Raw genomic sequence first — 26697 nt, 5'->3', positions numbered from 1 at the left:
CAAACAAAGAAAATTGATTGAGAAACCCTAGTAATAAGGGACAAAAAAACAGGAATACAGAGAAAGGTTAAAACCCCACAAAACTGGGAAGAAAATGACGGACCTTGCGGAAGAAATAGCACCATGGGGAATATATAAGAGAAATAAATGATGGGACATAGAGTGCGAAGAAGCAGTAAAGAAGATACTGGGAGTATGGAAAAACTGGAACCATAACAAAACAACCGAAAACCATCAAAAGTATATAATCGAGAGAGAAATAGCACACCAAATACTAAAATAAAAAGGGAATTCCTCAACAGGCAGCTGGGGGAACTGTAGGAGAGTTTCAGGGGAAACGTCTCTAGACTATTCTACATGGCTTTTAAATAAAAAATCAAAGGTTAAACTTCCCAGGACTTGTGCTGAAAATAAAGGACGGGACACTGGCACAAACAAACTAGGAAAAATGTTACATACTGGCGGATTATTTCGAAAACTGCTAAACTAAACTGTAAGGAACCCAAAGAAAGAATAACTGCACATGACAACACTCCTCTGGAGATAGAATCGGACCCACCCAACATGAGGAAATAGATGAAATCATCGCGGCGCTAAAAATCAACAAAGCATCTGGAGAGGACGGACTACTGGCAGAAATGTGGAAACTAACAGGTGTTGAATTCAGGAAGAAAACCACAGAACTAATGATGAACATCTGGATAGAGGAGAAAATCTCTAGAGAATGGAAAACTGCCCTGATAAATTCCCTGCTGAAGAAAGGAATAAAGCTAACAACTACAGAGGAAGTTCCCTACTACCCGTCAGCTACAAAATTTTCTCTAAAGAACTACTCAACAGACTAACCCAAAATTAGACCCTAAAATTGGAGAATATCAAGGAGGCTTCAGAAAGAGAAGATCATGTCAAGAACAAATCCTGAGCCTAAAATTATTGTAAAACACTACAAGGCAAACCTCCTCCCCCCCCCCTCAAAACACCTCTACATCTCGTTTGTTGACTTTAAGAAAGCCTACGAATCGGTGGATAGAAAGACATTACTGGAAATAATGAAAGAATACGGTCTAGACCAGAAGACTTTATTGGTAATTAGTACGTACATATGGTGAGGTGTGCCATATGTACAGCTGGCTATGGGGATACCTTGGATTGCCTTTTGGCTAGTGACTTTTATTTTATTTTGTTTTTTCCCGATCCCTCTAAAACAGAAGAGAAACAGTGAATTAGTGAGTGTTTTAAGGTGTATCCACATGTTGGCCGCTCGCCACGGATCGAAGGCTCGTTCAAATGCTCGGCAAACAAAGAGCGGGCTATCCACATGTCAGTGTTATTCAGAGAGGCAAACATGGCGGACGTAATAGTGGTTTCAGCCATTGCACTTGGATTGTATTATTTTTATTACAAAAAAAGAAAATGAAAGGAAATTAAATATAAATAAATAAGATTAAACATAAAACTTATTATAAAAAGTACCAACAAACACCTTTAACCTCCTAACAGCTCTCAGTTGTAACTAGACAAAGAACAATGGTGTAGATGCTACACGAGCGCTCTCACGAACCCCTTTGATCTGTGTCCAAAAACCGACTCTCGATGGCTCGGCAATGAGCCTAGGCCAACCTAGCCAAGCCACCCATCCACATGCTCGCGTATGTCAGAGTTCGCCATGGCTCGGCCAACATGTAGAGGCCCCTTTACTGTGAAAAAGGAATAAATCGTGTTGGGTATTACCTTTTACTACCTTTGGTATTTTAAGGTTACCTGTAATGTTGATTTGTTACTTGTGAATTATCCATCCTAAATAGTACTATTTTTTAAAATCCGGAGTTGAGGAGCCTCCTCGTGTTGTTTAAGTGACTTTTATTTATTTATTTTTTTTTTCAAAATCCTCTTTATTCATATATAATTACAATTACAAATATATAATATAATATAATTCGTAGTATATATACAAATTTTACATATTAACTTTGTTTGCCGTATGGCAGTATAAGATGGGTTACACGGTCCGCTGAAGGCGTAAAGTGACTTTTTTTTTTTTTTTTTTCTTACCTCCTATTATTTTTATTTATTAAACAAATACATTTATATATAGTACTTAAAAACTAAGAATTATATATACACTTGATACATTTTATCTTACTTTGCCTTACGGCATTATAAGATGTTACAAACTTGGTCCGCTGAGGGCGGTTTTTACATAAGTAGTTTTATATAAGCCAGTTTTTACATAAAGGCGGTTTTTACATAAGCCAGGGGCTAACAAGGAATGGGGAGGGACCATTCCGGCTGGTGGTGTTGGAGTGTGGGTGACTTCAGGCTGCAGAGCCAGAAGTCCTTCCCTCGGCGAGGACGTCGACCAAGGGGACTGTGCTTTGCCACCTCTCAGGTCTTGGGGGAGGGGCGATTTATGACTTTTATTGTATTCAGCACCCCTATATATATACTTGTATATACAAGTTCGGTTAGCTGATCGATTCAATCACCTGACGGCCTTTGTCATCTGATATCTTATACCTCCTTTTTTTTTTTTTTTTTTTTGACATTTGGCTTTCGCCTATACTTAACTTATATTATTGGTGATTTATGATACTATAAGTGTAGACCTACAAATTTGTAATAACTAAGATCTAAATTTTTTCTATCATCCTTAGGGCCTATTTATATTGGTTACACTGCATAATTCATTAATCAAATATTTTTAATTTTTATTAATATCTTGTTTACCTTTTATTTGAAAATATTCTGTATATACAGGGGGCATCTGTAGATAAATGATAAATGATAATTGGTAAACAAAGACAATATGTGATATGAATGGCAATTATGTCATAATATATCAACATATGAGATAAACAGTTGGATCAGCTGACCTTTGATATTTGATAATACTGCAGGCTAGATATAAATGCGGACATCCTTTCCATATATCAAGACAGTCGTGGAATAATGTGGAAAGTGGGTGTAGTTTGGACAATCATAACTTGCACTTCATTTGTGGTAAGAGAATTTTTCTTGTTTTATAGTCTGAAACATAATTAAAGAATCCTTATCCAGAAATTTGATATTGTGATCATTGTTCATTTTTAAAGGGCCAATAATAATAATAAAAAACTTAGTGAATCCGAAGGTTCGATGCCGATACCACCTATCGATCTCTACATACACCCGTCCAGTGACGCCCCAAATCAACTAAATCAGTAATCCCCTATCTACATTTCAGTCTATCCCTCGGACGTTTACTTAATATTTTAGGCACCCGTTCGTTGCTACGTCCCACAACCTTACACGCCCATCTTAATCACGGCAATGCTATAACCTGAATTATATTGAGGGGTGCAGTTCCCTAATTTCAGGGTTGTGTAGCTTTCTAAATGGTTAACTAATCTCTTTTTTTTCTTATGATTAAAATGTTTTCATTATTTTGTGTGATTCCTGCGTTCTTCTTGAATCCCTTTACTGAAAAAGATTTATTCTCGGTATGCTTCTGGTAATTAATGTTCATTTTTATTCCATTGGAATCTATTCAAATATTTTTAAAAACAGGAGTAAATATTTGTGATGATCGAATACTTCTCCTTACCATTTATATATATGTAAGAAACGTAGAAAGCTCTATATTCCCATCTTGCTATTAAGATAGGATATAATATTAATAAGATGCAGTTTCCTCAACTCAGTGTTCTGTTGCCATTTAAATTCTCCCGTTAATTCATCCGTTTTCAGTCCCAATATTTTACGTTATACTTTATTTCCAAAAACCTTAAGGCGCTGTTCTTCCCTTAAGAGGCCACGTCAAAGGGACAATACCGCTACGTTTAATGATACATACAATTACATAGTACATTTTAATAGATTATAATTTATCATATATATTTTTTCGGTCCTCCCTGACGAAATAAGTAATTGACTACATACATATACACATATATACGATAATTTTCAGCGATGAGTTTTCAAAAAAGTTTAGTTCTTCCAAGAAAAATATGAGCATGTTCAAATTGCTTTGACCAAAGCATACTTTTTTACTAAGACAAAAAGCATACTTGGAAGATCAAAATCACTTATTATTTTGAAAATGTAATCTTTTAAATAGATGAGATTGTAGGTAATACATGGGTGCTAACAAAAAAAAACTTCATAGTTGTGGCCAAAATTTCGATCTAGTAAATTATCTGCAAGAATTCATGTAGCTTGCTGAAATAATAAGGAACAGTATGATATAGCTCAAATAATTTTTTTGGGAGCAAACCCTTATTTGTTAGAGAGTTGATAAATAGCTTAGTCACCGACCTTAAAAAGAATCCAGAATGTTTCCGAAAGCAGCTGGATATGACCGGACCGCGGATAGAGCGTATCCCCTGACCTCTTTTAAAAAAAAAAAAAAAAAAAAAAGATCAATATATTCTGAATTTACTAAAGAAATAACTCTCTAAAATTGATTTATTTACTATTACTATTACTATAACTAGAAATGATAACCAAAAGTTTTGAGACCATAAACATATTTTTTGTTTTTAGAAGAAATGATTGTTTGTAATGGATATTATAAATATGGATGAAAAGATCATGATAAAAAAAATATATCGATTAGAAAATTACTCAACGATTTATATTTTTTCTAGGATCACCCATATAATGTTCTCAAACCGATTAAAATATACTGTAAATTAATTGGCTGACATGTTAACTTAAAACTTTGAAAAAATAATTAAAATCACCTCATTTTTTTCTACAAAAACAAAAATAAATTATTAACCAATTAACATATAATCTTCTCAGGAGAACAATTTTATTGGACCTTAAGTCTTATAAAAATGTGAGGCTTCGCACATGAAATTACTAATTTTAATGAAATTAGGTTTTTTCAAGTTTAAGGAAATCAAGGTTTTTTGATGATACTAGGTGAACGAATATTAGACACGTATCCGAGGGTTTTTGTCTATGCCCCTTAAAAACAAGAAGAAAAAATCGATTTTTTTAATTATCGTATTTTGCCTTTGTTCTAAATGTATTCAATAATTGTCATATATCGATCGATTTATTTTTTACGAAGAATAAAAACTAAACATTTTTTTTTTAAATTAAATTTATTAAAAATTACAAAACCCAAAAAAGCTTCCAGTAAAGTAGGCCAATATAAATATATTTTTAGAAAAAAAACTAAGTCAAATTTGTTTTCAGCATCTTTTTGAGACCCTTAAATACCAATTTCCATGCCAATCAAAAATTATGAATTTTTGGAGGATATATATTTTCCGCCTATGTCCTGGGTTCACGAAAAAAAAAAATTCAATCTAATTGATTGCAATAGCTAGAAAGCTGAATGTCCACTGTTTCTCCATACCAATATCTTTTAGATTTTGTTCCTTTATAATGGAGAAAAAGTAGTTACAATTAAAGGAAAATATCTCAAACTTTTTTATTTCATTCCTCCATGGGCGTAGGCAGAGGGGAGCCGCAGCTAGATTTTAGATTTTTGGGATTCTAGAAAAAAAAGAAAGAAAGCAGTGAACTTATTTGATAGATGATTTCTTTCTGGAAATATTTTTTTCTTTCTTATAATGAAAATAGAGTAAATCTAATGTAATAACCGAAAAAAATAGTAGTGGTATCGACGTTTATTGCTTTCTTTGTTTACCAATCATTAGAACAAGTCTTGAATTTGCGGCCAGTGGCGAACATACATATCCAGTATAAAATACAAACAAATAGTGTACATGGCCGACATGTCGATATTAAAATATATTACTTGTAGTCATTATTTCAATGTTTATGATGAAATTTTTTTTTTTTTTTTTTTTTTTATATATATATATAAATGAAAAAAGTAAATATGTTAGAAAAATGGGCTACACAAGTAATATTTTATCTGATCAAAAATCATTATCTTAGCTTACCATGAATTTTTACTTCATAATTTACTCTAACAACTGTTACAGGAATCCTCTTTCATAAATGGAGATGCTCAGGCACTGTTAAAGCAAACTTTAGGTAATTACTTAAAATTATGTATGGAATTGAAAACCAAACCGGGAAATAATCTATATACTACCTTAAGAAACATTATGATTTTAGGGATGATTGAACTGTGTACATTAAGATACTTCAACCAGAATCAGGACATGACTGATCTGAGATTCTTCACCACGAAATTTCTTCCTCAATGTCTGCAGGAAAATACAACTGATAAGGTAAGCACGATACCGATAGTGAAAGAATTACTTTTATTATTAAACTAAAATACGTGGTCAAATTAATTAATTAGAACCATTTTCACAATAAACTATATTTTCCAGATCAAGGAGGTCGAAACTAACAAAAAAGATAATGGAATCTCGCTTGTCAAAAACTACCTCGATGGTTCTGGTTCTCTCGACGATAAGACAGCGCTAGTGATGGCAAGAACGGCAACTATGGAAGGATATATGCTCATTCACCGAGCTGTACGTGAAGGAAGGCTGGATGTTTTAGAAGCTCTTTTATCATTGGATGTTGATATCAACGCAATAGATTCAACCGGGCGCACACCACTTCATCATGCGTCTGAAAGAGGTGACGTTGACATTGTGAAAATATTGCTGAATCGTGGAGCGAACGAAGATGCTAAAGACTCTAAAGAAGAGACTCCGCTACACCTCGCCGTGAGAAGTGGCTCCTTAGAGACTATAAAGCTGCTTCTAGCTTATGGAGCAACAGCTGATTCAAGGAATTCCAATGGACAAACTGCATTCCACGAAGCTGTTAAAAGAGATTCAATGAAATTAGTTAAACTTCTTATTTTCGGTGGCGCTAACAAAGAAATCAAAGACAAAGATGATTGGACTCCACTTCACATTGCAGCTATCAGCGGCAGTATGCAATCTATTTGGGTGTTATTAAATTATGGAGCTGACATGGAGGCGAAAGGCAAGAATGGATGGACTCCACTACATGCAGTGGTTGTCACTGAACAAGTGACGGCAGCGAAATTATTGATCAAGAGAGGTTGTCTATTAGAGGCAGTTGACGACTCAAAGAGGACTCCATTGCATTTAGTCGCGATAAATGGTTCTCTTGAAATGTTGCTTGCTCTTCTGGTCAATGGAGCTCGGACTGAAGCTAAAGATGATTCTGGTCGAACTGCACTTCATGAAGCTGCCTCCAGAGGGCGTTTAGAACTTGTTGATGCCTTGTTAGATAACGCAGCGCATATGGAAGCGCACGATGTTGCAGGTTACACACCTCTTGAACTTGCTGCTAGAGGTTCTTCTTCTGATGTTGTAATGGCCTTAGTGAACAGAGGTGCCAAGCTCAACTTTCAAGACAAGAACGGTAGAACTCCTCTTCATAAAGCTTCGTTTGAAAACCATGCAGCAGCTGTGAAACTACTATTAGCTGCTGGAGCTAACAGAGGAATCAAAGACAGTGAGGGGTACACTCCTTTGCTGTTAGCTGCCGAAGTGGGCTCGACTGAAGCAGTGAAACTATTGCTTTCTGGAGTACATTCCACAGATTCGAGTGGGATTTCACCACTCCATCAACTAGCAGCGGAAGGGCGTAATGAGTCTCTTGTATCACTTTTAGATGCAGGAGTGGATATAGAAAGTACAGACGGGTTTGGAAATACTGCATTACATTGGGCGGCCAAGAGTGGATCCTTTGAAGCAGTAAAACTTCTGTTATCGAGAGGAGCAAATATAGAAGCGGTTAATAACAGTCGGTGGACTCCTATTCATGTTGCAGCCGCTAGAGGAGGAAGTATAGATATAGTAAGACATCTTCTTAACAAAGGGGCTAACAGAGAAGCCAGAACTGAAGACAACGAAACTCCACTTCACATTGCTGCAAAATCAGGATCTTCAAATGTCATTGAACTCCTAATAAACAGTGGAGTACCAAAAGAAGCGCGGGACAAGAACTTAAGAACCGCATTACAAGAAGCAGTAATCTCAGGGCGTTTAGAAGCGGTGAAGACTCTGATTTCCGGTGGCGCGAATTTGGAAGTTCGTGATTCGTCTGGCCTTACTCCTCTTGTATCCGCTGCTAAAAACGGGCACAGTAAGATAGTGAAAGCTCTATTAAATGGGGGCGCTGCACCCGAAGCAAAAGGAAAGAATGGCAGGACATCTCTTCATTGGGCGGCGGCCTACGGTAAAGAAGCAGTTTCAAATGTATTACTTGAGGCAGGTGGAAACAAAGAGGCTAAGGACAAGTTCGGATGGACTCCGCTTCATCATGCTGCCAATGAAGGATACCCAGGTGTGGCAAAACTTCTTTTGGATGCTGGAGCCAATATCGGATCCAAGGATAACGGTGGAAGCACACCTTTACATCGAGCAGCCTATTTCGGTAGGGTAGACACTGTGAAGCTACTTATCGAGCGGGGGGCCGCCACCGAAGTTAAAGGAAGGTTCGGATACACACCTCTCCACGACGCGGCAATCGGTGGTCACGAAGAAGTCGTCCGTTTGTTACTGAATGCTGGAGCGGACAGACAGGCAAAGACTAAGGACGGTAGGAGGCCAGCCGACTTCGCTAATATATCTAGTCTCAAGGCTCTCCTAATGGAAGAGAACTGAGAGATCTATTCTTGATACTTGATTGTCCAAGATGATTCAGAATACTTTCGAGAATCAGCAAAATTAATGATCATTCAACGAATGAATTATAAAGAAACGCTGGTTTCATTACATTTACAGTTAACTTCAACTCATAAGAATCATCTTCAGTAACTAATTAGTTTATCATTGCATTGTGCATTAGTCAAGTTTTGCTTTGAAAGTCTATGATTGGAATTGGAGCAAGAAGAAATAAATTATCGATATGGGAAGAATACCACAAATTATCAGCAATTAGTGGTTCTTTAAGAGACGTGGAGATGACACTAGTGATTAATATATTAACCATTCCCATGGACTTATTTAAATGTTAAGATCTCATGAAAAAGAATAAAGTGAAACACAACGGACTTGTGGTTCGTAAAAGGCAATTATTTCTGTTATAAGAATTAAAGAAAAACAAATTTAGCAACTGGATAAAACCAAAAATGAAACAATACCAAAGAAAGCCCAGCGGATACTTTCATAGTATCCTGTCAACCTCATGTATTATGGAAGAAGTCTAATGGAGAGTATAAGCTGTCAGGTCATGTGAAGCATAAAAGGGCGGGCTTATTGGGCTCCAAAGGCAGGGTGGTGCTGGAATGGGGGGGGGGGGAGCCGAGACGCTATACTTGCAAGTCACAATTAATCAAAACTTGCCTTTAGTTTGTCGTTATTTTTTAATTTGTAATTCTACTTTTTTTGTTATAAATATTCTTATTTTTACCCTTTTAGGGAATGCGGTAAGAACTGTCTTGTATGTGGACAGAAAATTTAATTAATTTATTATTTTTGAATCAATAGTAAAGCAACGTTTTTAACATTTACCATTTTTTTTTTAAATATATGTTTTTTTAATTTTCAAATGTTCAATAAAATAATGATTTTAACCAGTATGTTGTTATTTCTGTACCCCAAAGTTGTTTATAAATTCATAAATACGAAACCCATACATTCCAGTGCGATCTGTATCCGGTTAAATTCCCTGGCATCTACGTCTAAGTATTTTTGACTTGCTACTGATCCGAAATATTTTTTATCAGTTTTTAAGTTGGTTTTATTGTTGCAACCATGTCTTAGGAAGTACTTGCTTTCTAGCCGCTCTTTCATTTAACTCAAATGATTTAAGAAATCTGATGCGATGCGCGCATTACACAATTATGAACAATGATTTTTTTTTCCGGTCCCTACAAAGAAATTCATATTGTAGTGTTTCTCGAGGCGTGAATATCAAACATCAGATTTGTTCCTTCCAATAATAAAAAAATGCAACAAATCCGTCTATGCATGATTCGCATCGAGCACACTCGGCTGTCTGATTTATCACTATAAATATATGTTTCAGCATTTAAGGCCTGATAAAACTATTTTAATGAGACTAAGACCTTGCTGATATCAATGATAATTTAGTTTTACATTGATATAGCGAGTTTAATCAAAATCGTTAGAGCCGTTTTTAAGAAATTTGAAATAATGTATCTAATCGATTAAATAAAATGACATTTCCGGATAGTCAATTTGATCGAAAAAGTTCCAGTAACGTCCTAGTAATAAACTTGGCGTAAACATTTCATTTCAGATCCGCACTTTCGTTTTAGGAGCTAGGCCGTTCATACAGGCCATTTTGCAAGACTTGGTTATTTGGACTCAGGGGATCTCAAAACGTATATTTTCATCAAAAACTCGAATTCGGAATTGTACACGATCGCAATATATACCATTACAGTATGTTCCGTATATGGGAAAGTGAAAGTAAAAATGTTGTAAGTTATTATACAATTGATCAGTATTTGAACTATTTTTTTTTTAGGTATATAATTTGATTTTCTTTAAATGTACATTTGAAATTATCATGAGATATCGTCGTCGTCTCTACCATTCCGAACATTATGACTTCCTCACACGAGTAAAACCTATCAAAACAAACTATAATAATAATGATAAATGCTTAGCAAACCTGAAGGCTCGAATCCGATATTACCAATAGTTCCCATACGCACATAACCCAGTATCACGTCGAGCTGAAGTGGCTCTATCCATCCTTCCGATGCCAGTATTTCCTAGGTACCTTTTTATTCCAAGTAATTAGTACTCAGCGCCCCTCCTGTATATTAGAAAAACTCCAATTCAAATTCTTAATCCAATCCCATACTACGAGATCCCGTTTATCTGACAGCCACCGAACTGCTGCGTTTGGTAAATCATTTTTATCACTGGAACTCCATTCCCTCTAGCATACGTCATGTTCCAACCCTTCCCTCGTTTGAACCCTTATATTTAATTACATTGTACATCACCAATATAATCCAATATTATAATAGTACAGATGTAACCACCTTTTTGTTTTGTTTTTTATGTATTTAGTCAGTTAGTTTTTTAATTATTTTTTTATCTCTGTATCTAAAATTATTTATATACAATTTCAATATGTTATAATTAAGTGTGGCCGCATTGCTTTTTTGGCCAATATATGAAGTAAAATTAAAATTACCTTATAATTGTTCTAAAGAAAGGGACCTAGTCCGAAAATAATAAACTATTTTTCATTTCAATTGTTCTCTACAAACATCTTTCCATTGATGTCACCCCAAACCCAAATTTTCTAAATCAGTTTTAACGCAATCCACGTTTCGGTATACACCTCGGTTCAGTGTTTATTAACATTTCAGTGACCCACTCACTCAAAGTCCCACAACATTACACGCCGATCTTATTCGCCACAATGCTATAACCTGAATTATATTTACCGGGTACAGTTCCCTGAATTCTGGGTTGTGCAGCCTTCTAAATTCTCCTGTTAATTCATGCTTTTTAGGTCCGTATATTTTACGTAATACTTTATTTTCAAAAACTTTGAGGCATTGTTCTTCCCTTAGTGTTAGACCCCACGTTTCGCAACCATCAAGAACAGTGGTTTGTGAAAATAGTTTTATAAATTTTAAGTTTTTGGAGAGAAGGCGCTAACTAAGCAATTTCGAAATTGAAAAATAACAGGCATTTCCAGCTTTCACACCTCGCTTTTATTTCCTCATCACTTTTGTTTTTTCTAGTTACCATAGAACCTGAAAACTTAAACCTATCTACCTGTTAAAATTTATTTTCAGCTATTATACCTAAATTGCTCTCGTTTTTACTGTTAACCATGTATTTTGTCTTATCCTGATTTATTTTGAGACCTGTGAACGTTTGATATATTTATAAAAAAAAATGGAGTATTTATTTCTTGTTCAGAAGAGGTAAACTAAGTAAAGAAGGTAAAAACAAAAATCCATTAATAGCCAGAGTTATATAAAGACAAAGGAAGGAAAACAGATGCCACGTGAGGGCGCGCAGCTCGGCAGGGACAAGAGACGCAGCCTCTCAGATATCGCCACTGCTCTGCCCGCCATGGAGGTTCAATCCCAGAGGTAATTATATCTACTATTACTATCAATATTAGTTCCACAGTTTATTTTAAAAATTAAATTGTGTATATTATTTATTTATTTTTTTTAACTTTGTTAATACCAAATTTGAAAGAAACAAAACGTTTAGAATATTTGCTGAGTTCAAATATACATTTGACTAATCTAGTTATATTCCGTTCTATAATGAATTATAAGCACATCTTAAAGAGGTTATATTTTACTGTCAATAATATTGTAATTGAAATAGTTAGAATATGTGACAGAATGTGCCTACAGGAACCCCATTAGTTATGTGTGAAGTCCAATATGACCGAATTATTTCATAACTAACTTGCATTTGCAATTAGTTCTTAACTTGTATACTCCTCGTGAATATTTGGTTCCTGTGATTTTGTTTTATTTTATATACCATTATCGTAAAGGCCCATTTACTTGCAGACTATATCTTCATACAAGTAATTTCACAACAGTGAGACAGTATGACAGTGCTTATATATATACGCTTACCACAATCTAAACTCGCTAACTGTTAAAATTGGTGAACGAATGAAAAATTGAAAATTGAACTCAACAAACAGCACGAGTCAACATACAATAAAATAAAAAACAGGAAGGAAACATTCCACCTTATATGTTATTTATAATAGTGTTATGAGGTACATAAGTTTACAGTCAATACGTCTACATGTGGTAGTTGGTTGTTAGGCATACGCAGATAGTTCATACTAATACCTACTATCGTAACAGTAAAATATAAATTGTCATTGTTTACACCAGCAGTTCCCAAACTTTTTTCGCCGCGATACACTTCCTTGGACATATAAAAAGATTATATAACACTTGGGCTCAAAACATTCAAAAACAGAATTCGGAACAATATTCCTTAGAGCAGTTAAATATAAAAAACAAAAAAAAATTCAAAATGAATGCTGGAGTGCACTTGCTATATTAATCTTAATTTTTAGTTCGATGAGGAGCGAATGGAATCTTATTTCCTGGGGGTGTATAGGAAATTCGGGTTAGAGGAGACTGTAGATCTAGAAAGCCTGGTGGGAACAGATGATTTGGTGTAAGTAACGTCCGAAAAAATATTGCCTACAGTTAGAGGCAGAGCCACTGTAGAGGTGGGAAACATGAGAACGCTTCGAGGTACCGAAACAAATCTCAAAAAAGGAACTCATGATTTGCTTGAATCTGTTCTGCTGTAAATTGAGAGGCCCTCGTATGCCACGCAGCCTTAGTCAAAGTAGGGAAAACGAGTAAGGATACAAGGAACTTAAGTATGGGTTGAAGGAGTAGGTGTCGGGAGCGGTGGAATAGTGTACTCATTGACCTCGGGAAATTTGAGCAATGTGAGGTTTCCAGGATATGGTTTGCTCTATAGTAATACTTAAGTTTTTGACAATGGAGCAGAAAGCGAAATTAGTGGATGTAAGGATTGAGGTAGGATAGTTGCCTTAGGATCTGAGGAGGGAATGGGGACCTATGATAATGGTCTGAGATTTCTTAGCGTTTTTCTTTAATTTATTAAAAATTTGCCCACGCCAATCCTATCCAGGTTTTCCTTAATCTTGGTAAACGCTAGAAATAACTCTGAGGGTGAGAAGAATATACTTGGAAATCGTCAGCGTATAGGTGCTGGGAACAATAGTCGATAGAATTAGGAAGATCATTGATATAGGAATTGAAAAGGAGGGGAGAGACACTGGTCCACTCCTGAGGATAGGAATTAGTTAGGAATGGCAACTGCTTCAGTTCTATTGGAGAGAAATGATTGAAGCCAGAGAATAGAACTGTTTGAAAAGGATAGTGATTCTAATTTGGTAAAATTATTTAATGGTCCAGAGGGTCAAATGCTTTACAGAAGTACAGTTAAAAAGTCTTCACCATAGCAAAACGTATGCTGTACTGTAACAATTTGGATGCAATAACAGGTAAGGAGAGTTGGTGATAAGTGATAGAATAAAAAGAAATAATATAAGAAAAATGATAATAAAGGTCCTCATCTGACTTTTATAAAAGTTCCCCAATCTTCGAACCCCAACCTTCGGGATCGAAATTAACTTCGGCTTAATATTGTTCCATTGTATTTATATTTCCGTTAATTTTCCTCTTTTCATTCTGTTTCTTTTTATGAATGAGTAAAATATGTTCATTTATTATTAAAAAAAAAAAAAAAAGATGAAGAAAATGGATCTATTTAAATAATTAATAACACATAGACAATGGAAAAACTATCCGTCTGTATGTCTGAAACTAAACAAAAACACAAATAGCAAAATTAAAAAAAAAAAATTTGTTAAATGATTTGAAAATAATGCTATCAAAAAATCAACAATTTAAAACAACAATATGGTTATTTATGTTTAAAAAAAAAAGAAACAAAACAATATCAAACATATCAACAGTGCCATGGCATTAATCCCTCACATATTAACTAACTGAACTCTTTCCAGTGTAGTCCGTCTTAAATAAAATGCTAAGAGCTCCCCGATTAGAGCAGTTCAATGAACTGAGTATTCTGGAGAGCAGGCCTGCTGCCCAACATACTTTATTCTAATTTATTATTGCTGTGACAGGTTCCCATGAAGTGAATATCTTCCTTTTCATCAGAGCATACCGCTACTATCATGGATGCACGGTTTTAAACTTAAATTCGGCTCTACGTCAGAAAATCAACCACATGGATACCAGATAAAAATTATCATTTGAATGTGGCATTTCTTTTTATAATAATAGTTTAAATCGAAGGCAGAATGTTACACATGTTCGAACTGTTTGCAACTCTGTAACACATAAGATTGTGGATACCGAGATTTGTTTTTTGTTTTTTTCATCAAATCATAATTCATAAAATCATATCTCAGGAAGCATAAGACATATATATGTCTGCCAGCACTTCAATTACAGCTAGTTAAATGTACTTTAAAGTAGTTCATAATGTTTATCTTCTTAGGAGTAGTATTTTTTTTTTTTATATTTTACAAAATAAATTCAAAAAATTTTAATTTCTAGTTGTTCGGAATAAATTTTTGATTTTTGAAAAAAATATATCTTAGGAACCATAAGACATATACATGTCGGCCAGCACTCAAAATAAATGTAATTTAACTTACAATAAAGTAGTTTATAGCCGGTATCTTTGTAGGGCAAGTAGTTTTTATAATATTTGCATATGAAAATAATTTTTGGACATGAAATTTTGTCCAAACTACTATAAATCAACTTATTTGAGCAAATATCATGAAAACCTCTACTGCTGAGAATATAAGTGTTATAAAATCCTTTATAGTAAATTAAAATAGCTTTGGTTTGAGTGCTAATAGACATAAGTAGAATAGTTTCTGAGATCTAGATTTCTCAAAATAAATTCACTAATTTCTGATTTTTCAGGGCATTTTTTCAAAAAGCTACATTTCGGGAACTATTGTTCATAAATAGCTTTAAGGCTCACATTTTATCAAATTTACTCTACTTTAAATGATGTTCTCTTAGGTATTCTATTATTGCTGGTAGTTTTAAAGATATAGAGCTCCGAAGGAAGATCTAATTTTTTTTAACGTTTTCAAACAACACCATTTCTTATTCTTCCTACCTATATTTGGCAGACTCACCAATTTTGACAAGTAATTGTGCATAGTTTTCAATGATGTAATAAGAAATCGGAGTGAAATAACTGCCTTTTTTCTATGGTATATTTTGGGGTGTTAAGTTGTCTCAGGGGTTCATTTTGTCTCCATGCACGTGATGTGTGTTGTTTTATGATGCTAGAATAGACCTCGATTTATATTATGGAGGAAAGCCCTCCATATTGTAACTTACATCTTGTCATCCTGCCTACGTAAAAATTTCAGCTAAAGTGGGCCGCTAGAGCTGCCGAAATGAGGTAGAATATATATATTTCAAACAAATTCGAAGCCATCTTCTAAATGCCATGAAAAGGATACAAGATGCTATCTGTCAGGAGTATATTAGATTCAAAATGGATCAGAATAAAGTCTGGAGCAGCCTTATTGAGTTGACATAAAAACTATAAGAATATGTTATGATTAAGATGAAAACAAAGGGAAAGAATTCGGCCCTGCAGTGGGCGGGTTGTCGATAAAGTGAATCTGTAACTGTTCTAAAAATAAATTTCTTCTCATCAGTGTCTGTATTTGTTTCATCGTCTATTTTCGGCTTCCAACAGTTAATTTTAGAAGTATATTTTTTTTTTTATTAGGTATAGAGGGGGGCGGGCGGTAAAGAGGAATTATATAGGAAACTAGCTTTCCTCTATCTGTATTCGATGTATGTTATTATTTAAATGAATAATATATATCTTTATCGGAAAATATATTTTTATGCCCATTTAAAAATGACAAAACAACAAAATAAATAAATAAAATAAAAATTAAAACAAATATGGAAAAACCCTGGGACTAAAATAAACAGATCAAAAAAAGTTTTACAACACCAGCCAACCTCTTCTTCTATCTCATCCTCCCTAAGTGCCTTTCAGCGTGGAGGAGCCTCCAACCACTTGGTCCACACCTCTCGGTTTCTGACAAGCATCTTCATCTGAGCCAGCGTTTTCCTCTTTCCAGACCTAGTCGTTGGATATGCTCCATACCATATAGCTCCTTCTAGGTCTGCCTCGTGGTCTTCTACCAGTCGGCCTCTCCTCCATACATTTTCTTGACACTCTGTCTTCCCCCATTCTACAGACGTATCCATATCATATATAGAAATAATCAATTTTCATGGTTTCTTGGCCAATGAGTGCGCTGTTTCCTTTGACTTTTATTCATGGGTCTTTTCAAGCTTAGGGGTCTTTTCGAGCTTAGGTAAGTCTGGTGAAGACAATTTCGAACAACCTGGTCGCTCACTGTAGTACTCTTATTAGGGTGCAGCCTGTTGCTCGTGAGGGAGGTTGAAAAAATGCCATTTTATATAATTTTCATCAGTATCCCTATTCGAAGAAGCATGAAACTAATGCTTGTGGTATTCACGCTGAGCACCTTGACTTTAGAAATGTTTCAATAACATCCAGTCCTACATATGACGAAATTAGCTATTTAGGTTTGTATATAGACATGAAAATAAATTCAGGACCGCATGTTAGATAGAAACAAATTAATAAACAGATTAACCGGTTTTTAATCCAAAAAAATTAAAATGCATTAAAAAGTAAGCTATATTTAATTAAAGAAACAAAGCCATTACTTTTGTTGGTTTCTTAGAACTTTATTTATTTTTTTTCTGATCCCTCTAAAACAGAATTAAATTAATAAGTTGCATTACGTATAGTTACATATCTCAGATTGGATACCACCTTTTTCTACCATTGGTACTTGAAGGTATACGGTGAAATACTTATCTGATGTTTTGAAGTGTCCGTTCCTTGTGAATTCGACTAAAAATATTTGGAAGTGAGGGGCCTCCTCTTAATGATTAAACAAAGAAGAGAAAATAAAACAATTAATACTTATATACGAAAGATAATAGTAAATTACAAAAAAAAACGGTCAGAAGTCGAAAAATAGTAGGAGAGAGAGAGTGTGCAAGAGGAAAAAGGAGTTAAAGGGCGATGTTTATGTGTTTTTTGAAGCTTTTCCTTCCCTACCACCTCGCAGGAAAGGAGGATGGGGTGACTGATCGGTCGGCCAGACAGTCGAAAAACTGGATGTGTCTCTGTGTGATGTGCTGTTGTAGCTTCTAGCTGTAGTTCGTTATGAATGTGCGTCATCTTACGACTTTCTAATGAAGTTCCTCTGCAGATCTGTAGTGTGCTGTTCTGGTTAGAACTCTAGTGTTCTATTTAAACCTTAAACATCCAAAATCAGTGAAAACAATTGAATGGAAAAATAGACATACCATATACAGGTAGTTAAAAAAGTTTACATACACCACAATATAAATTCGACACTTCTTAAAATATCACGCTCATGATGACGATGAAGCTTTTTTGGCCGTCATGATCGAGGCCTGCTAGCAATGCAACTTGTTATGTTATAATGTCGAATAACAGTCTAAACCATCGAAACACTTTTATTTACATTTTCGCGTAATGATTTCCCTGCGGTTTTATGATCAACAATTAATCGCCAAATCTCTTGAGAAATTTCCATTGTGAGCAATTGTTTTCTAAAAAGAGCTAATAGTTGATCTGCTAGTCAATTTTTTTTTGTTTTCATTTTTCTTATCATATTATAGAATTTTAGATTTCACGTCCGTTGTTGAAACGCCCAAGAACAGCACAAGGAAAAACATTTGGGACTTTTTTACAAAAATATATCATGAAAGGGCCTCTTCCAACTAAATCCTTGTATTAAATAAATCAAAAATTGTATCCTTTGTAGTCTCAACACTTTTTATTTCAACAGTCCAACGTTTCGGCCATTTCGGCCATCCTGAAGGACATCTTCAATTATAATTTCTTCTTCACATTAAAATTTAAAATTTCTTTTGCAGGCTATTCTGCCAAGGTCATTCATTAATTATAAGTTAAAAACCTATTTTTTTATTTAAAATCGTAAATATCTAATTCTTCTTATTTTAAAATACACCATAGGTATATGGTAGTGATTTGGTGGATAATTTTAAAATAAGAAGAATTAGATATTTACGATTTTAAATTTAAAAAAATAGTTATTTAACTTATAATTAATGAATGACCTGGGCAGAATAGCCTGCAAAAGAAATTTTAAATTTTAATGTGAGGAAGAAATTATAATTGAAGATGTCCTTGAGGATGGCTGAAATGGCCGAAACGTTGGACTGTTGAAATAAAAAGTGTTGAGACTAATAAGGATACAATTTTTGATTTATTTAATAAATAATTACCTGTCTCAAGAAATTGAAATAATATAATTAAATTAATCCTTGTAGTAATGTTAGAAAATAACCATGTTCCTAGAATAGCATTATAATTTTTGAAATGAACAATTATATCAAACAATTGTAGATAATATATATCGAAAATCGAAAAATAATATATATATTTCGAAATCGAAGGATTTCCGATTTAATTCATAAAACGTTTCGTTGTTTTCATATCAGTTAGTTTTACCAACTTAATAGTATCTAATGATAGTAACAGCAACGAAAACTAAAAACGAAATTATCTGACTCATTTTATTCTTTCGTCCTATGAACCTTTGTTATTTTTGTTCTTAAGAACTGTTGTTTTTCGTCAACGAATAGTTCATTAACGTTTGGGGAAAGAATACTAAAGAAAAAATACTACTGACTCTGTAGCAGGCACTGAAATCTAGGTATCTCATACTGTTTTTGTTTTTTTTGTCGTCGGCCCCGTGGACCAGAAGTGTATTCTAACCATGGTGGTCAAGTTTTCATTTTGTTGGACCAGATTAGCAGATGTGAGCTATGGACGGCCGCCTTAATGCTCTGATATATAATAATAATAATGAACGCCAAAAGAAACCGATGATTCAATGCCGATACTCCCAATCGCTCTCTACTTACATCTTTCCAGTGATGCCCTCCAAACCCAATTAAACTAAATCAGTTTTAACGCAATACTCCCCTCTACGTTTCGGTCTACCTCTCGGCCGTTTATCCCTACACGGTCCTACAACCTTGAAAGCCATCTTATACGCCCCAATGCTATTACTAGGTGTAGTTCTGTTAATTCATCCTTTTTCGGTCCGATTACTTTACTTTCGAAAACCTAAAGGCGCTGTTCATCCCTTAGTGTAAGAGGCCACGTCTCGCATCCATAAAGAACAGTGGGAAGGATAATAGTTTTGTAAATTGATTGCTCTGATATATACATGTATATATTAAATAACATTCACGGAGCTACCCTGTAAACATCTGCTGTTTTTTTTCCAAAATGGCGACTGATTAGAGTTTTAATACGCCCATATTTCGGGATTTCATAAAGATAAGGAAAATATCAAATAAATAATAACACAGGTCGACAAAAAAAAAAATTGTATTTGATTATTTTATCTATCTTTTATGTTTTTTAAAAAATTCAATTTTTACGATTTTTTGCAGGTTTAGGTTACCTTGTACTTCCGAAATGAGACACTCCCGAGGAAAAATTTTCTTATTAAAAATTTCATTTACTTTCAAAGTTAATTTTGCATCAATAATTAAATAATAAACCTGGAGGGAGACGTGATAGAGAAAGACCACTTCAAAAGAATTAGAATTATGGTGGTTCCGAAGACAAGAGTAGAGGAAGGTTATAGCAGAGGTTCTACTTCTTGCTGGACCATAGCACCAAAAACAAAGTGCCCTAAATATCGTTTTATCCTTAAAGATGTGTAAAAGGGTACTGGAACTAAATCCGGCAGACGGCATAACCAACTGTCTCCGACAGATTCTCTTATACAATTTATGTTCCGCATCTTCATTTCGTAACTGGATTATATCTCGATGACTATATTTGTATCTCGGTTAGGGATGATCGTTCGCGATCGATGGAGGGTGATTTATTTAGTCTCCAGTTGTTCTATTTCGGGCATATCTTTGTTCTACTTTTATTCCAAGTAAAGGGAGCGGTTTAATACTCCTTTAAGTTCTTCAAAATTCACTTTGATGTAGGCGTGTCTTTTTACAAAATTAAGTAACTGATGTATTTATTGTTTACCCTTATTTAGTAATTTTTTCTTCAAGGAAACATACAAAGCTACTCTTCCATTAGTAAGGCCTCTTAATCTTCAACTTTTTTTTTTTTTTTTTTTATCGCCAGTTTCCAAGATCTCTCGAGGACATGTAAGTCGAGGCATCACTTTATGAGGTGAGGTGCATTAACATCAGAAGACTCCAGATTAGTCTATTCAATTAGGATAAGTCAGCTGGACAGGAGGATCGGAAGTGGTGTTGGGTCACTATTACTAACCACGTACGGTTACCGACATGCGTCATAAACCACTCTGTGAGGTGTATCACTTACAATCGAAAGGTTGCAAGTTCTTTAGGTATTTGCATTAGATCCTTGTGATGTGGCAGAGACGGTCGAGAGATATTCGCCCTAGATTACGCTCTGAAAGATAAAGGATAAAGGTGTGACCCAGATGTGATAGATAGCCTGTAATTAAAACACAATATACATTTTCAAAATAGTGGTAGAATAGCCTGTTCCACCTTGCTTGTCTTATTCTATATCCCAAATGGTGAATCCTTTTTGGATTAATGTTGTTACGTTAGGTTTGCGCTAGTGATTACTCTGGGCTTAACAAGGCCATCGAGAGACACTGCGTGCAAGACAGTAGTTTTTAGATCCGAAAACTCTATTGTAATTTAATTCAATATTTTTATCCCTCTGGTTTGTTTTACCAAAATGTAAAATACAGTAATTATGTAAAATGTAATTAGTATTAAGAAAATTGTATTGTATAAGGGGTTATCCCAAAACAATATGCTAAATATTGCACATTACATACTTAGGCAATAAAAAAAAAATTTGAAAAAAAATTCCTTAAATCATGGTTCATGTTTTGACCGGTAGGTCGCGTAAAGTTAACCCATAACGATTCTCACAGCTCTTAAGTTGTTATAATTTGTTCGGTGACCATAAAGACCCTTTTTCATAATGATAGCTAATAGTATTAGTTCATAGTATATACTATTTTTTATATAGTAGTATATACTTATTTTTTTCATGATAGGGATAACTATAGGTGATATTATAGGAATTAAAAAATACTAAAGTACAAGTTATTATTGTACAAGTCTGTGTAATTGAATTAAGATAAATCTAAAAGATAATACTATTAGTTTGTACTTTATTATGAAACAGGAGCCTGGTAGCAATGGTGTGGCTACAGATTTAGTTAGGAATTTAATTTATATGTGTGTTGTTTCACTGCAACCGTGAGTCAGCCCAGTGGGTTCGGAAGGTCTCGGGGTCCACCTAGCATCATTCGCTAAAAAAGCATGATTTTTTTTTTTTAAATTTATTTATTGATATTTACAACTGTACATAAAATACATCAAGTAAATTTGAGGAAATCATAATGGTATGGTACAAGCATGTAGAGAAACTTTTCATAGTTAGCATTCTAAAAACATTTTTACAATATTAGGTCTCGAGGCCATCTTCTTTTCAGATGCCTCGGAGGATTGTCCCGAATAAAAGAAGATGCAAGATTAGAAATTAATGGGTTTGAGTGATTAGGTAGTTTGTAATGGAAGGATTGATATCTGGTTCGGGCTAGATCGTTTACAAATGGAACATTAAGGTCTTTGAGGATGATTTTATTGGTGACAAAGTAGGGAGCATTTAGGATTTTACGAAGGATTTTGAATTGGATACGAGAGGAATTCGAAGGTTTAGTGGAGCCCCAAAGCTCAACGCCGTATGTCCAGATAGGTCTTATTACAGTCATGTAAATCAGTCTTCTGTAATGAATTGCAAGTTTGGACCGTTTGGCTAGTAAGTGCTGTAATAGTTGAAATCGACGTGCAGTTTCCTGTCTTTTCAGTCTTGTGAGGATTCCAGGTTAGTCGTTTGTCCAGATGTAGTCCAAGGTAGCGGATCTGTTCAACAGGGGTAAGGGCAACATTATTGAAGTATACTGTAGGGGAGTCAGTAGGTTTATGACGTAGGGTAAAGGTAATTTGATGGGATTTGTTCGAGCATGATTCTAACTGAATCACCTGTTTGCACAATCGTTGGTCTGGTAAGAGTACTTCTTACAAAGTAGTGCACTCCTAGCCTCTGATAGATTGTTGCGCTACAGATTTAATTAATTTAATTTAAACACTAGTAAGATTATAAGGGATCCTCGGAAGGACCATAAAGTTCCTATCTAATTCAGTATCCTTAAAACTTAACATTACAATAAATAAGCATGAGGCACTTACGTAAGATTCTCATTAATCTAAAAAAATAAATATAAAAAAAAGAAGTTGAAAACAAAATAAACATAGCAAATCTCTCCAGTGCCAGTTGGATATCAAAAGGAACGAGTTGGCTAATTGAGCTCCGGAACAATAGACTAAATTTACCAGTTAGGTAACTCCTGGCGCTCTCCAAGTTATGTACAAATCGCCTCGTGACTCAGCCTTTAGAATCGCTCTCCTTGTGTTATCGCTCAACGTTGCTAATTTTGTGAATTCCATGTGATCCCTCGTTGATCATTGCTGCCTTACTTTCACGTTTTCTTGTCTTCTCCGCCAGAGGTTAGAGTCCAGAACGTGATGGTCTGTAGTGGCAATGGTAAATTTATGGTTTGGACTCTTTCTTCAAATAATCAGTTGCACTAATCTTTTAATAAACTGCGATGTTAAGTGACAATACTATTCACACCCGCTAATATTGATGTATGATGCAGAAGCTGGATTGAAAATTTTAAGGTGGGGTTGTTCCTTATGTCGGGAGGCACTACTTTACTCGGCTTTTTTTTCGAAACAATGCGAAAAAGGTTCTCTTTAACATTAACAAGTGGCTTTCATCGGATGATCTTCAACAGGCTGATACTAAAACAGAAAGGTTGATCAAAATCCCTTAGATATCAGCAAAATTGAAAATTGAAGGATTTTACGCGTATGGTTTACTTTATAATCATCGATATATGAATTTTCATAATGTGATATGCTATTTCTGTATCAGTGGTTCCCAACTCGTATAAGTCTGGGGACCACAAAGCTAAAAATTAAACCTTGCGCGTACCATCGCCACTACTGGTTTTAGACTAGGGGGTCCATCAGTGCATTTACATTTCAACTAACTCTAAATCATCAGGAAAAGTAAACATAGTTCTAAAAATAGGGGTATTCACGATGTTGTGTTAAATATAAAACGTTTTATTATGCTAAATATTGTATGTATAGGATTGTGAGCAGCCTAATTTAAAGTCCATGCTATATATTAAATGCAAAGGTGGGCCGCCCGTAGCACAGTGGTTAAAACACTGATTTGATGTCTATTAGCGGTGCCGGTTCGAATCTGGCCTGTGGTATTGACTTTTTTCATTGAGTGGCGGTCCCACAAAATGAAAAACTTTGACCCCCTCCCTCCCAACCATGTTTAGGGAATATAGGACTCCAATAATGGGAGTCTTCACCGAAAAAAAAATCGGTCCAATAGGCAATAGCAATGTAAAAGGGGTTGGCGAGAGTTACTTGTGAATAGTCGAATACTTTTTTATTCTTTTCGACTTATAAAGTTGAAGCTACCCACCCATCTAAGGTCTAATATTGATTATTTAGGATTTTCAGTGAGTCCAGAATAATATTTTCTGCCATGCTTTGAATCTAGTCCCTCTCAACACCCAGCCCCTCCAAAAAATCGTAGAAGCGTGAGGTTACTACATAAGAACTTGACAATTATGCAATTAATTCTATCATTAATCCAGTATATTAATATCAAACTTTCAATTGTGTTCAATTAATCTTTATACACCAACAAATCTAGCAATTGCCAACCATTGCTAGGTCTGCAAGTTTTACATGTAATAAGAACTAATCCAATTTGATAAAATTAGATATATTATTTTTTAACAAAAATAAAATATCAATTCTTACAAATAAATTTCCTCATCAGAATTTCCTCTGAACTTTTTTCACCTTCGACTCCTGGGGGCAGGATGACTGTAAATTAATCCTCTATCAGCTCAATCATTTCTTCTGAGCGATTAACTTCTTCAAAAAATTACTTGTACTTTCATCATTAAAAATACTATATCTCAAAATGTCTGCTTCTCTAATGTTCATACTATAATATAAATTGCACTAGAACATAAAAATTTTAAAAAATGAAATTTTTAACCAGAGAAATATGATAAGAAATCCTCTTAGAATCTGAACCTATTACTTGCTTATATTACTGGAAATAAAAAAATATTAAAATTTAATAATTATAAAATTATTCTTCATGAACAACAAGAACAGGAAAAAAATTGTTATCAAATCTATAAACGAGTATAAAGACAAAGTAGTGTTCGTGAAAGGGAACCTCACGTTGTAGGCAACGTGTGTGTGTGAGAGCAAATCTCTTGTACGTATCTGAGAATATCAATGTCGTTAATGAGCTGACGTTGGGCTCTCCTATATAATTCTGATTTTAGCTCTCCCGTTCTTTGACTATATAACAGTAACGCTACGTAATAAATCGGCGACAGATTCAGAACCAAACTATAAGTAAAATAAATTATTTATAAGGTTCCTGTATTTAATTTAACTTTCTAATACTTTGCAACTAAGGTAGACAAGGAAAGGGGATCCTCTTTTCTGTAATATAAAAAGCTTCCCTAACAAAAAAATCCCCCTGGATATAACTGCTAAGAAAATTGATAACAATCGTCCGTGCTAAAGTAGGATTTGAACTAGAACATTTTAGGTTTTAACCTCAATTTTCATAAAATTGAACAACATCGTATGATATTATTTAAAAAATTAAAATACTCATCTTCCTTGAAGGAAAGGGGGCATCCCAGTTCTCTCTATTTCACCAAAATTCTTTACTACTTTAATGAAAGCTATGTATAGTTACTAGTCAAAATTGATAAGTCTGCCAAGCATAATTAGGGAAATAAAAAAATGACAGCGAGTAGTAGAACGTTAAAAAAAAATTTTTTTTTCTTTAAAACTACTTACAATACGAAAAAATGTAACAGAACACGTTTAAAGAAGAGTAAATTTACTAAAATATAAGCCCTAGAAAAGCTATTCTCGTTCAATAATTCCTTAAATATGATTTTTTATATAGCAATATTTCATGAGAGTCTGGAAATGATAAAATCCACAAATTATTGTGGATTACTTAATTATTGCGCATGATAATAGAAAATCATTTAAAATTCAAAAGATGATGGGTAATTTTAGTTAAATAAAATATAACTTAAATTGTGATTCCTTGTAGGTTCGAAAAATCAACAAAACGCAACATTTCACAATCTCAGAAGAGGAGATCATAAAAAAAGGTGATGCTTTCCGGCTACACCCGCCCCACTAAGACCCGCAGGGAGCGATGGTCCTAAATAACTTTTCAAATATTTGCTTAAAACCGAAAAAGATTACAATATATCTCTTTTTAACCATCGCTTTGTTAAACACTAAAAACAAATACGTAAGAATATTATAACTCAAGCTTTTTTTAACATCATTTAACCTATAATGGCGATGAATTTGACTTATATGCGTATACTACTTTACAATAAAATAAAAGAAATATGAACTGTTTATATAACTCATCTTTATTTTAATGTAAGGTTATATTTTACTTTTAATAAATTATTTTACAAGTTGTAAGCCAAAAACTGAAAAAAGTGTGATTTGTAGGTAATTTCTCATGTTTGCCGAAAAAGATTTTATTCTTTTTTTTTTTTTTATTATTTTTTTTTTTTTTATAAAAAGATATCAGAACTTTCTACTTTGAACTACCAGTGGATTGGACTAACTTCTATTCCCAATATAATTCTAAAATTTTATATAGAACGATACGATAAATAAATAAATAATAATAAAGACTTAGCTAACCCTAAGGTTCAATTCCGATACCACTAATCGTTCTCTATATAATAATAATTATAAAGGCTTAGCGAACCCGAAGGTTCGATGCCTACCGCAACAGCCGCAGGGAGGAGGTTGCTCTGGCCCGCTTGAGAATAGGTCATACTCTCCTCACGCACTCTCACCTGATCAGAAAGCTGCCACCTCCAACGTGCAGATATTGTCAGTCCATTCTTACGATTAGACATATTTTCGAAGAGTGTACTCACTATTTGCCAACAATGAACAGGATGGGACTG

General features: G+C 34.3%; 1 protein-coding gene across 1 annotated transcript; it reads left to right on the top strand.

The window, feature by feature from the left end:
* The first annotated feature begins 2914 nt into the window (after nt 1–2914).
* On the top strand, nt 2915–9478 carry LOC106686432 (ankyrin-3). Its single transcript, XM_014429746.3, has 4 exons — nt 2915–3000; nt 5943–5994; nt 6079–6194; nt 6300–9478. The coding sequence occupies exons 1-4, from the start codon at nt 2950–2952 to the stop codon at nt 8559–8561; spliced, it is 2481 nt and encodes an 826-aa protein (XP_014285232.1). The 5' UTR covers nt 2915–2949; the 3' UTR covers nt 8562–9478.
* The last annotated feature ends 17219 nt before the right edge of the window (nt 9479–26697 follow it).

The sequence above is a fragment of the Halyomorpha halys genome, unplaced genomic scaffold, assembly GCF_000696795.3.
Source record: "Halyomorpha halys isolate HHAL.00 unplaced genomic scaffold, Hhal_1.1 Scaffold817.1, whole genome shotgun sequence".
Classification (NCBI taxonomy): Eukaryota; Metazoa; Arthropoda; class Insecta; order Hemiptera; family Pentatomidae; genus Halyomorpha; species Halyomorpha halys.
Note: the sequence above shows the minus strand (reverse complement) of the source record. Positions and strands in the feature narration are given on the sequence as shown.